The 12,062-nt window shown below is 42.0% G+C and overlaps 1 protein-coding gene across 5 annotated transcripts in view; it reads right to left on the minus strand.

Moving 5' to 3' along the window:
• LOC124055289 (vang-like protein 1) overlaps nucleotides 1-11,858 on the minus strand; it is a 45,370-nt gene extending 33,512 nt beyond the window's left edge. For 3 of the 5 annotated variants that reach the window (XR_006842600.1, XR_006842603.1, XM_046381949.1), the window contains exons 1-2: nucleotides 11,709-11,858; nucleotides 1,995-2,258 (exon numbers count right to left, since the gene is read on the minus strand). Coding sequence is in view for 1 of the 5 variants with exons in the window: in XM_046381949.1 (XP_046237905.1) it covers nucleotides 1,995-2,065 (71 nt within the window). In the remaining 4 variants the exon portion in view is untranslated. Of the gene's footprint in view, nucleotides 1-1,994; nucleotides 2,259-10,861; nucleotides 11,657-11,708 lie in introns of those variants that run through there. The other 2 variants (XR_006842602.1, XR_006842601.1) reach the window with 2 other exon arrangements.
• Between the last annotated feature and the right edge of the window lie 204 nt (nucleotides 11,859-12,062).

Raw genomic sequence — 12,062 nt, forward strand, 5'->3', positions numbered from 1 at the left:
ATGTAATAAAAGTGAACATGGTCAGAAGGGAATAAAAAGCTTGCAAATAAAGAAATCAGTGTCATCAGCATGTTTTGTCTCAGCTGTTGGCAGGAAGTCATGTCCACGGACAGAGCTGCGGCTCTGCCATCACTCAAGAGCCAGGGGATTTTTTTGTGGAAGTGTCTTGGACATCGGTGGAGAATTGTTTGAAACAAAAGGGGAGAGGGGGGCAAAAAGCCAACTATGAGAGGAAACAACTCCAAAAACGCTACACCGTCTGTTTATGAAAAACCTCAGCCAAACCTATTTCATTCTTCTATTATATTCTGACAAATTGTGTTTAAGACTAACTGACAAATATGCATACATATAAACACTGTGTGTGGTTATTTGTATGGATGCATGCACGCAAGCAGCAAACACTCCCGCATGCTTGCATCTGTTCCCGACATCAGTGTAATTAGACAACAGTGATCCAGAGCTGCCTCACGCAAGGTGCCCCTCAGCGTAAAAAGATTACCTTCAGAAGACGACAGCAAGGGCTCTCAAAGGCAACAATTTCTTTTTTTGTTTAAATATTAAATTAGAGGCCAGCCGGTGGCTTTGGCACAGTCACGGTAGGAATGGAGGAGAAGAAAAGTGGAAAAAGCACTTGGCGGGGATGCCCATATGTTCCTATCCAATTTGCTGTCACTCACAGGAAAGGCTTCGGGAACAGTACAGAAGCAGGGGATAGGAGTTCTATCCACCACCGCCGCCGCCACCGCCCATTTCCAAACCGCCAACCTGCCCCCCCCTTACCATCTTTGATTTCAACAAAGTGGGACCACTTTTGCTCTGCACAACTTTGAGCTACAAGGGCACATTCCTGCCCTGGGGAATGCGAGCGAACAGGGGAACAAGTGATACGCCTGCGCTGACACATCCTCAGAGAGCAGTCCGGAATCCATTAAAGCGGGTGGGGGCGGGGAGAGGGTGCGATGTAGAGGAGAGGTCAAGAACGAACAAGAAAGGGGGCAGCTGCTGTACTCCATATCACGACAGACACATGGGGAAAAAAAAAATGGGTATGATGAGGAGAAGAAGAGTGAAGAGATAAAGAGAGAGAAGGATAAAGTGTGAAGGAGAGTGAAACAGTGACAAAAGTGGCTGGCGATGTGAGACACAAAGTGCCTTAAACAGCAACAGGTGGCAGCAGGAGAGGGAGCGGCCACGGGGGAATGAGAGAGAGATATGTCGTGAACAAGCGTGGGGGGGCGTCAATGACAAGGGAGGGGCTGTTGTGGAACAGGAGCCTCCTCTTCTCATCTCCTCTCAGGCTCTAACGTATCCGCTGAGCCATCAGTCAGTCAGGCCTCTTCAGCACCTGTCTCCCGCTGCCTTCCTGAGGCCTGTCAACCACTGCCATTTCACTGCTGACAGACTAATGAGTCTACACAAGCTGAGGCCTCCACGCACGACAGGGCAGAGAGGAAGATAGAGATACACCAGAGGTGGGGTCATGAAGGCAGACAGAAGGATGGAGAGTGGACATATGTGGGTAAAGGAGGGTTGAGGAAGAAGCAATAGATTCGTTTTGGTTTGGTTAAGCATTTTTGAAATTACAGAATCTCTAAATGGCAAAAGATATTCCAGAAGTCCATTCATTTTTCCCATGGACATGGACAATGGGAAGTCTGCTGAGCCAGCCTTTTATTGTTCCTCTTAATATCCTTCAAGAATCTTCTACACACGCACATGTATTCACATATATGTACAATATGCTTTAAAAGACAAACTCTCTTGGCCTTAAGTACCCTAGCCCATATATTTCACCTTTGAAATATTTTAACAGTATTTTAACAGATAAACAGAGGATCTGGATGACAGAGTGGGATCATGTAGGCTCTTTATTGCTCTTTATTCTTTATTTCCAGTTTTTTGTTGCTGTTCCAATTACTTTTTCTTACTTAAGAAGAAAGGACAGAGACAGGAGAAAACAGAATTAAGGACAAAGCAGAATTTTGTCTTACCCGTGCCTGTGGGAACCCCGGGAGCGTCCGGAGTAGTAGGAATACCCCGAGTAAGTGGACTCTGTGTCCATGGTGATGCAGTCCTGCCCAGGCAGCTGGGCCTCGGGTGGGGGCAACACGGAGGCTGCTCGGCTGGACCGCTGGCAGACGCTTGTTGAGCTAGAGGCGATCAACTGGCTCACTCAAGAGGCTGACAGAGGTGGTGAGCTGTCGGCAGTCAGGCTTGAAAGCGACCCTGGGGGTGCCCGGTGAGGAAACATCAACCTGGAGGGAAGGCAGACAGGAAATTTGAATTCAAAACGTGAAATGTCTGGGAAGCCTGTGCACATTCGAGTGCTAGAAACAGGAGGAGCCGACAAGAAGGGGATTATCTCAAAAGGAATAACAAACATGAATCATTAAAACCTACTTCTTCACATCAATTTCCATCATTTAATATTTGTTAACAGTCCTCATGCATAAATACTTCCATGTAACCTTGTTTATATGCAGCTGCATTACAATCAGCATATTCTAGGTGCAAACTCGCAGTGACAACACTCAGCTCTCGGGAGGTTATGTTAAAGCATTTCAGATAAAAAAAACACTGCGAGTGTGAAACAACAATTTACTCTTATTCCCATACGGCTGACAACTGTAGTTCAGAGGCAGTTTTAAGTCTCTGACACACAGCAGACAATTTAGGCCAGACACTGTGAAGCTTTGAGACGATAAGCAAAGCGAGAGAGTGGTGAAGATAAAAGCTGCTTTTTTCACAGGAGAAGTTCAACAAGACTGAAGTGCTGCCAGTTTGAAAGTGAGTCTCAGGGACTCACAATAGCAAAATAAAATAAGGAGAAGGAATGTTTACCTACAATTCATTACTTTTAACGAACAATTGATTGTATCTAACAATGTCATGGCAAGTGTATCACTCAAGAGTGAAGCTGGTTGGATGAAGTCAAGCAATCAACCACACGGCATTCAAAACAGGATTTGAATAGTCACTGTACTAGTGTGCCTAATGCATGTTATTTTCATTACTACGCTCATGAGCCAAATCTTCACAGCAGCAATACTCATAGGATGGAATAAATGATACTGAAAGAAATGAATTGCTTGTGGCTAGGACATGCTTCATCTGACAGTGATTGAACTTTTTCAGTGAAGCGCCACATGATGTCTATACCAACACGTTCACACACTCCCTGGAGGAATTATTTAAGAGACTTGAATATGCCTGATAACATTATTAGCATTTTTAACCATTTCAGGTAAAGGTAAATGGTCTTATTTTAATCCTAAGAGGTGTCTGCAGTGCATCCAGACAAGGCTGACCTCTGCTTCTTCAGGCTGCGACATACATACAGTATACAGTACATAAATACATATATAATGTTTACTATTTCTGGAATCTGTCTCCTATCCACAGACAATTGGACTCTTGTATCAAATACAATACGAACAATTATTTTCATTATTACTTAAACAGCTGATTCTTTCCTCAACGTGCGAATCTTCTGTCCAATCTTCTGATGTTTTGTCCAACCAACTCAGCAGAAAAACATATTCACTTGATATATATCATAAAAGACTAAGAAAACCAGAAAATATTCATGCAGGTGAAGAATCATTTATCATATCAAAATGGCTAATTATCAAAAAAGTAGATACAAATTTTGGTCAATTTCTCTCTTCTTTCATCTGGACTCCAGCAGACTCTGTTTAATGAGATTTAAATGAGGAAATCAAACTGAAGTTGTTAAAATGAGGGGGACATGTCTGCCCCACCCTAAGTGGAAATGACATCCTTTGCTGTGTGAAATTGAAATTTAATAATATTACTGTGGGCTCGGGAGTAACTCTTAAAGATGAACTCTTAAAGAAAGTCAGTACTCATTTCCCTATGTGCAACGTTTCTGATGCCACAAGTAGGCATGTTACTGTTTAGAAATGTGAAAAGCACCCATCAACATAAATAACAAAGCAATCTTCTATGGTTTCATACTTGAAGCTAAATGCATGCAACACTACTTCCTTTATATGCATTTAACTCAGGCTTTTAAGTTTCTCCAGCGGGATAGATGCATTTATCCAAAGCACTTAATAACACTGTGATGACGACTGATACAGGGGAATTGCGCTTGAACTCTCGACCTACAGTATACAGTAAGTATTTTCCAGAAAAACCAAGCTGCATTCTTTCCCCAAGAGGATCGACGTGTAGTAAAACTGCTGATGGGGCCATGTACAGGAGCAGAAGCCAACTCATGCATCAAACAGGTTGAATTACAAAAAACCCAGACCTAAAACCATTAAATGGACTAATGCCATGTAAGGTCCCTGAGCAGGTTTAGGGTTTAAAGACTGCAGTAAGGAGAATTAGTGGATGATCAGAGGACATTTATTGAGTGTGCTTGATTTGGTGCAAAGATGGAGGGTGTTTGGATGTGATTAATTTAACTCTAAAGGGTCAGATTAAAAGAATGCATTTAAGTGCCTGCACAAAGGGAAAGCGAAAGAGAGAAGTGAGTCAGGGGTAGCTTAAGGCATGCTGTAAACACACTCATATAACACACCTGCACACACACTCACACACACGCAGCTTCTTAAACAGCTCTGGGTTAAATATGCGAGATGTGAAAAACACAGGTAGTTAAAACATAACTCAAAAAGACCTAAATCACATCTATGCTCAGATAACACTCGCTCCTCTGTGAATGTGCACTTTGATTTATGGCTCCTGTCGCCCTTAAAGGTGGAGAGAAACAGATGCAAATTGTCTCCCTCGCAAGACATCCCTCCTTTTCTGCAGCCACAACTCCAGGAAAGAGATCCAGATTTAGCGCACAAAATACAATCCTTATCTGCCACTTGGGAGGGAAACACACATTACTGGGTCCAAAAATACACTGTGGCACAAAACAACTACTATGACCCAGTTCTGAGAAGTGTGGTGTCGGCACATCTGTGAGTGACTCTGTTGTGTGTGTGTGTGCGCGTATGTATGCATGCTTGCATGACTGTCACACACTCCTGAAAATGCTTTGAAGGTTGTGCAACTGCATATTTGGATATGCTCGTTCTGCAAATCATTTTTAAATGTCTGAATCATCCTGTCATGGTGACAAATCCTCCCTCAACTGGTTCTCTCCAAAGTCTCACTGACAGCCGGCTGCACTGCCGATCACACTGAAGACTTCAAGTGAAGCAGGAGTTTCCAAACAGCCTTCATCATTATATCACCATTTAATTATTACTTACTTTACATGTTTATATTTTTTATATTTTATAACTTTTAGCAATTCAGATATGAATATGGACCCATGCCCGGTTATGCTGCTCTCCCTTGGAGGCCACTTCACACTTAATGGGAAAAAATACCATGTTCCAGCTTGTTTCAGGAAATAGTTTGACAGTCTAGGAAATACGTTTATTAATTTATTTGCTGAGAAAGTAAGAAAACCAAACCGTGTAAAAATGTGCAACAGGAAACAGCTTGGAAACAGTATTTAAGAAACACACTTTTCATAAAACCTGTTCACAACCCCTGTAAAACTGTAATTTGTTGTTTTCACAGTTTGTACAAGGTCATTAACACCTTGTACAAAACCTTGTAACCACCTCAGAGATGCTTGTTACCTTGCTTGCCATTTTGTTACCTTTGGACAGTTAAAGTAGCCGTTTCCCCATTTCTAGTCTTTATGCTAAGTTAGCTGGCTGCTATTAGCTTTATATAAAGTGTACAAATATGAGAGTGGTATCAGTCTTCTCATCTAACTCTCAGCAAATAAGTACACTTCAGACTGAACTTTTCCCTTTTCAGTTAAATGTGGACTACAGATAAAAAGACAATATTTGTGCTCATATTCTGCAGCAACATTTAACAATAACAATTCTTTTTTCATAATTGGGTCATATCTGGTTTAAAGGGACCTATCCCAAGATGGAAATGGCCTGGGCATTGCTAATGCTCTGCTGCAGGAATTTACCAACTGAATAATAACTGCTAAGCAGAATAGACACAATCAAAGAAGCGATTCCATCACCTGTTGTAATCCTCTTATTAGCAAGGGCACGAGGCTAAATGAGAGCTTAACAGGGTTAAATGAGTGCATGGTCCAGGTTCACTCAGAGTGCAGCCACGAGTAAAAACAACAGCTAGGTTAAAAGCTGATCGATTGCTTCCTGTTTCAGTGTCGATCCTTCCAAATGCAGGGCTTGGTGTCTCTACACATCATCTCCGTTTCAGATACTTAACGCTGATCAAACTGTACAGTACAGAGTTGAACACATACTATACCTACCCAGGGAGAGGCCTGTCTTTGTGATCTATATTGGAGTGAAACAGGATATGCGGGTGTTCTCACGTGCGGTTTGTGAATTTGTTACGCCAGAAAAAAAATTGGTTAGCGGAACCACTTTTGTTTTACAGAGGGAGAATCTGAAGCTGAACAGGAGGAATCCCCCACTTTGGAGGATAGGGAGGCAGGGACCCCTGGCAGATTTTTCACAGTAATCCAAGACCCCTGCTGAGCTGCCGGCTAGTTTGTTTGTCCTAGCAAACACTGGCAGCAAGGAGCGGGAGCGTAAGAAGAGCAAAATTATCACAGCAATCAAACATGAAGGGTATGATCTCTCACAATTCAATTTTACTCAATTTGTGAAAACATGAATCACTATTCAGGAAATTTTCTGTGTGTCAGTCCTGTGCCAAATTCCATGAGGTAATATGACACCTGGGCGTTTCACTAAAAGGCTCAAATTCCCCTAAAAAACACTCAGGATATGAAGTGTCTTCTAAAAATGAAACAGAGAAACAATAATACACAGAAGGTAACAGGTGCAAAAACTAGAGTAGACTCAAGGATCAGCGACAAACATCCAGAGTCCTAAACAGGAAACCTAAACAAACAGTCTTGTGTAAACAGCCCCAGAAAATACTGTCATCTCTGAGTGCAGAGCTGCAGCAAAGTTACACTGGAGCAATGAGACATCTGCTGTCAGCCACCACAAACAAATCAGTGCCGCTCGGCTGCACCTTTCACATCACGTCCAATAAATGCATCAGTGTCGCCACTTGGCGAGATTCAATTATTGACCGCTCAAGTGAATACATGAAAATACCAACAAGGTTGTCACTGTATGACAACCTATAACAGTGTGTGATGTCCATCTCAAACATCATTATTCTCAATATTCTCATTTTCATGCTGGAAACAACATGATGCAGAAACACAATCACAAAAACCCTTGGCAAAAACATGATATTCATAAAAATATCCTGCAATACTACTGTATTAACAATGTAACGTTCGCATATACAATAGTTAGGATGTGGCACATGGTGAATCCTTTCTACACTGGAGTTTGCTGACAGTGGAGTTCAGTCAGGATTGATGGGTTATGACCTATTGCAAAGTGTAAATATCTGTATCTCTATCCGGTACCGTTGGAAGTTCTCCATCAAACAGAGGAGTATATTTAGAGGAGTATATATACACATTGTAATCACTACCTTATTGCAGCTGCAGCTTGAGCTGATTTAGAGTCATTTGCGAGACAGCCATTTCTGAAGAGGTTTAGGGAAAGTTCAGGGAAGCACACAGCTGACTCACAACCAGCTGCAGTTACTGACCCCATAACACGCACTGATGAACTTTTAAAGCAAAACAACAGACAGAGAAACAATATTCAGTCAAGTAACTGTGCTGCACTGACCCTGATGCAGTCACACAGTCTAAAGTCACTGAACCACCAAGGTGCTGCCATGCAAACCAACCTGAACCTTTGAAGACACACTTACTGTAGGAGTAGGAGTCAAGCAATGAGCCGGAGGAGTGCTTCCAGTTTTCATGTGTAAAGCGGCTAATAAAGCATCTAATGAACCAGATAAGATGATCCGGTACATTTTCATTCAAAATCGCCTTTCAGGCAAGCTGATCATCTGTTCTTCCTTTTTACAGAGTAGAAGTGAAAAGCCCCCTGGAGCTCATTCACACCCAGCAGTGATTAATCCTGAAATACCACAGCCGTTTATTGCTCGTCTTTGATTCCTGCACCATTCCAACACTACTACACTGATCCGCCACAAAAACAACAGTTTCTGTCCTTTGAAAAAATAATTATCCAACTGAACACAGTGAAAAAGAAACAAATGTTTTTGAAAAAGGCCATTTCTCTTCACCACACTCTGATTGAAAGCATCAGGGCTGAATTTGTAGACAACACGTGGTCTTGGAGTGATGCCATTTCCAGCAAAGTTGCTATTAAAAGCTCATCAGTATTTAGAGCTAATGGTGTATATGACCTGTGTTTACTCAGCGCAAATGCTCTCCATCATGAGATGATGGGTTTACACGCAAAGTTGGGGATTAACACATAATTATCAAATTACTAATTCTGGATAACTAGGCTGTACTATTTGACTGGATTTCTGACACAATCTGTGAAACATATCTGCTTTTTTCATTCATGAAAATCAAATGCTTTCTTACTTCCAGTCATTGGCATGCAGCTCATTCGTCTGACTCGCTGACACTTCTCCCCATCACCTCCTCCCTACCTCCGTAACCATGACACCCCTGTAACTCTGCTTCTATTATCACTGTGATAACACACCTACTCATGCCATGATAAGAGACAAACAGCTCATACCACACAATGACTTCCCTTCAGCTTGAGAGAAGGTAACTCTGTGACCGCCGCAGTCGCGAGACATGCCAAGGCATGAAAACAAGTTTGGCCCGGTCACATGCTTGCTGTGTTGCTGTCCATGACTGAGCAAATGAAGGCCATTAATTCTGTGGAATTTAATCAACATTCCCGAGTGACACCAGATTTAACCCCAGAGATATCCTGTAAGATATGAATGAAGCATATGGAAGCAGAGAAGCAGACAGAGAGACACACAGCTGAGGATTTCTAACAGGTAAACAACAGCAGACTCAGATCCAGGGACTCTACTAGCATTTTAAGTGACTGGACTATTAAAATGTGCTTCTTATTGACTTAAGTGCACAAAAGGTGCAATTTTAAACACAGACTGCTTTCAGTTTCCAGCTGATCTCAATAAGAAATATGTCTGACGAACGCTGACTCCAAAGACCATATGCCTGACTCACTTTGTTAGCTTTTACCTGTTGCATTTTTGTGCTGTAGTTACTAGGCAACCACAATGAGCTGATCCTGAGTGGTCAGTCAATAAACCAACTGCTGATGACTGCATTAGCTTCGGGGCCAACATTTTTGGCAAACCGGCACAATTAAAAGTATGCCGAATTAATGATCAATATGTCCTGTTTACAGTGTACACAGTGAGGTGCAATCAACTATCACTGGATTACTTAAATACTGAAGATAAAAAATGTGCTGATTCTCTGGCATGTTCTGTAGTTATGTGGTTATACGGAGCATCTCTTTATTTTCTATGATTTCCACGTCAAGTTAATGATGTTAACTGCTGATGACACATCTTCAGAAAATTAAAGATAGCTGAGAGTGCAGAGAATATTTTTACTTTTATTCCTTTACTGCTGCTAATTTAAACATAATAAAACTGAACTGAATTTAACTGAGTGAAACAAGAAACATATACCTTCTGTCAGTTTCCCATAGTGCTATCATCTTTTCATCTCATGTCATATTAACAACACCGAGCCTGGCTCTGCTGAAGTAGCATGTCACAGGAACATGGTCAAAGCTGGACTGAAAAACCCAGAGTTAACAAAACAGTAGGAAAGAAATTATATATTGCCTATGGTTTACTCTCAAGAGACTAAAATTTCTCAATTTTTTCCACTAATACAGCAGTAAAAAAAACCCCAAAAGCTAAGAAGTCCAATAATGACCCTGGAAGCTGAACACTTAAGTGCTTTTTACTGCTATTACACCTGTTATGAGCTCCACAAGCAAGCAACACTCCCATATGGTTTTCAAGCACACACACAACTCAAATCCAAGAGCTCTTGACAAGTGTCATCATTACCTTCAATATTCTCTCTGTGGCCGCATGCAAACCAGAAACACTTTTTTGGGACTTAAAATATCTACAGCAGTCACACACTTTTCAAATGTTAATTGCATTTGAGCAAACAGAAGTTCATGAAAATGAGAGTCTTGTTTAATTTAAGGGGAGGAAGAAACAGTCGTAATCATTTAATGTTGGTCTGAGTTCTCAAAATGACAGCCTATGTTACCACACAAGTTTTACTCATATGTGTGTCAGTATCACAGTCACTACAACACAGTAACAACACTTGGATAATATACTTGGCACCTGCATGTGTCTAAAATTAGAATATCAGCACTGTAAGAGAAACAACTTTCTCAATTAACGGCAGGAAATCTGTCTACCCTGCATTAGCTGAATAACTACACTCATTATTGTGACAGTTATTCGATATATTTTATAACTATATGCCATTTGCTTCTCAAATGTGAGGATCTGCTCCGAGTCTGTGTTTTTATACGGCAAATACAATATATTTTTGTTTTGGTCAGTTGGTTGGTTGGACAAAAACAATCTGAAAGTGTTCTGACCTGTTTTACACACTTTTTCTGATATTTTATTGCTAGACCAAATGATTAACTGCTCAGATAACAAGCTGAACAATTGTTAAGGAAAATAATGATTAGCCCAACATTCATGAACACAACATAGGCCTATGCTGTTGACTTAATTATGTAAAATTATTTAAATTGACCCTCTGCCAACACACACCTCACAAATATTAGCCTTTATGGCGGTGAGTAAGTTATATTCTAATAAATCCCACAAAAGATAAGCTGTTGACATTAGTTGGGACAAAGGGAATGGTTATGTTACACCTGTGATTATTAAAGCAAAGATTAAAGTAGTTCTATATGAGAAGAAGCATACGCCTCACACTTTATCACTTATCTGTCTGGTGGGGCTCCAGAGCAGGTTTACCGGCCCAGCCCCTACCTGTGACCCAGCAGGCTGGCGGACATAGGACGCAGGAAACTCCCTGGTTTCACCGTGGCCTCGAAAGCCCCCCCCCCCCGCTCTCTCACACCTCGGCAGCCTATTTGTACGACTACTTGAAAAAGCCAAAGCTCATCGAGGTGGTTTCAGACGGGTGTTCCATGTGTTTTTGGCTTCCTGGTTCTTTTCAGAGGCTGGGGGTACTACAATGTATCCGTCCGCGTCAACTCTGCCGCCGCAGGTTACAGTTTACAGCTGAGCTGCGGTGCACCAGCCGGGGTAATGCGGATCAAGTCAACCGTATGAAACATACTTGACTTTTTACTGTGTCTCTCGACTGGCACTGTGAGTGTCTAGTTAAAAAGGGCGCTGTGAAAACCTACATTTGACCAAACCGACACTGTTACCAACTCGAAACTATAGCGAATAATTAACAAATACGGTTAACTTCTCCAGTCTGGGGTTATGCGTTGGTGTGACCGCAGTTTGAGGGCATTCAAATGAAGTTGAAAGCGTTGTCTTTCATACAGGTAGGCAAGACAGCAAGGGCGTGTTCCCCAGACTTTCCTTTAAAACACACATTCAGCCTGGCCATTTAACTACAGCATTTGTTCTGCCTGTATTTAAACAGGCAGACACGATAACGTACATTTCTGTTGGCTTAACGCATGAAGACAGGACATTATAGCCTGTCAGGCAGAGCTTCACACACTACTGAGCCCGCACACTAACATCTGCACAATACACATGACCGACAGCATCTCCTGCGTTATTAAAACGTAACTCACCCTTTATCGGTGGAGATATCATTCCCCGTAGTTGATAATTTATCCAGAGGTTATAAAAGAGTTTGCCCCAGAGCACACGGTAGGCTACAGTAGGAAGCAGCCCTTGGTAACCGTAGGAATCACCCTGGCAGTCAGGAATTTCACAGGGGGCAGTGCTTCTCAGCATATGGGGTGTAGTACGGGTACATGGCACTAGGGGGGGCGGCTTCAATGAGAGAGGGCCCCCAGTTTGTCACTGCCAACATTACAAACAACACATAGTTGTGCACAAGGGCGGTAGTGGGTCCAGTGGTTCTCAAAAGTTGCACCCAGTGAAGAGCAGTCCAACTTCTTTATCATTACTTGTTATTACTA

Source organism: Scatophagus argus, chromosome 24 (assembly GCF_020382885.2).
Source record: "Scatophagus argus isolate fScaArg1 chromosome 24, fScaArg1.pri, whole genome shotgun sequence".
NCBI lineage: Eukaryota > Metazoa > Chordata > Actinopteri > Scatophagidae > Scatophagus > Scatophagus argus.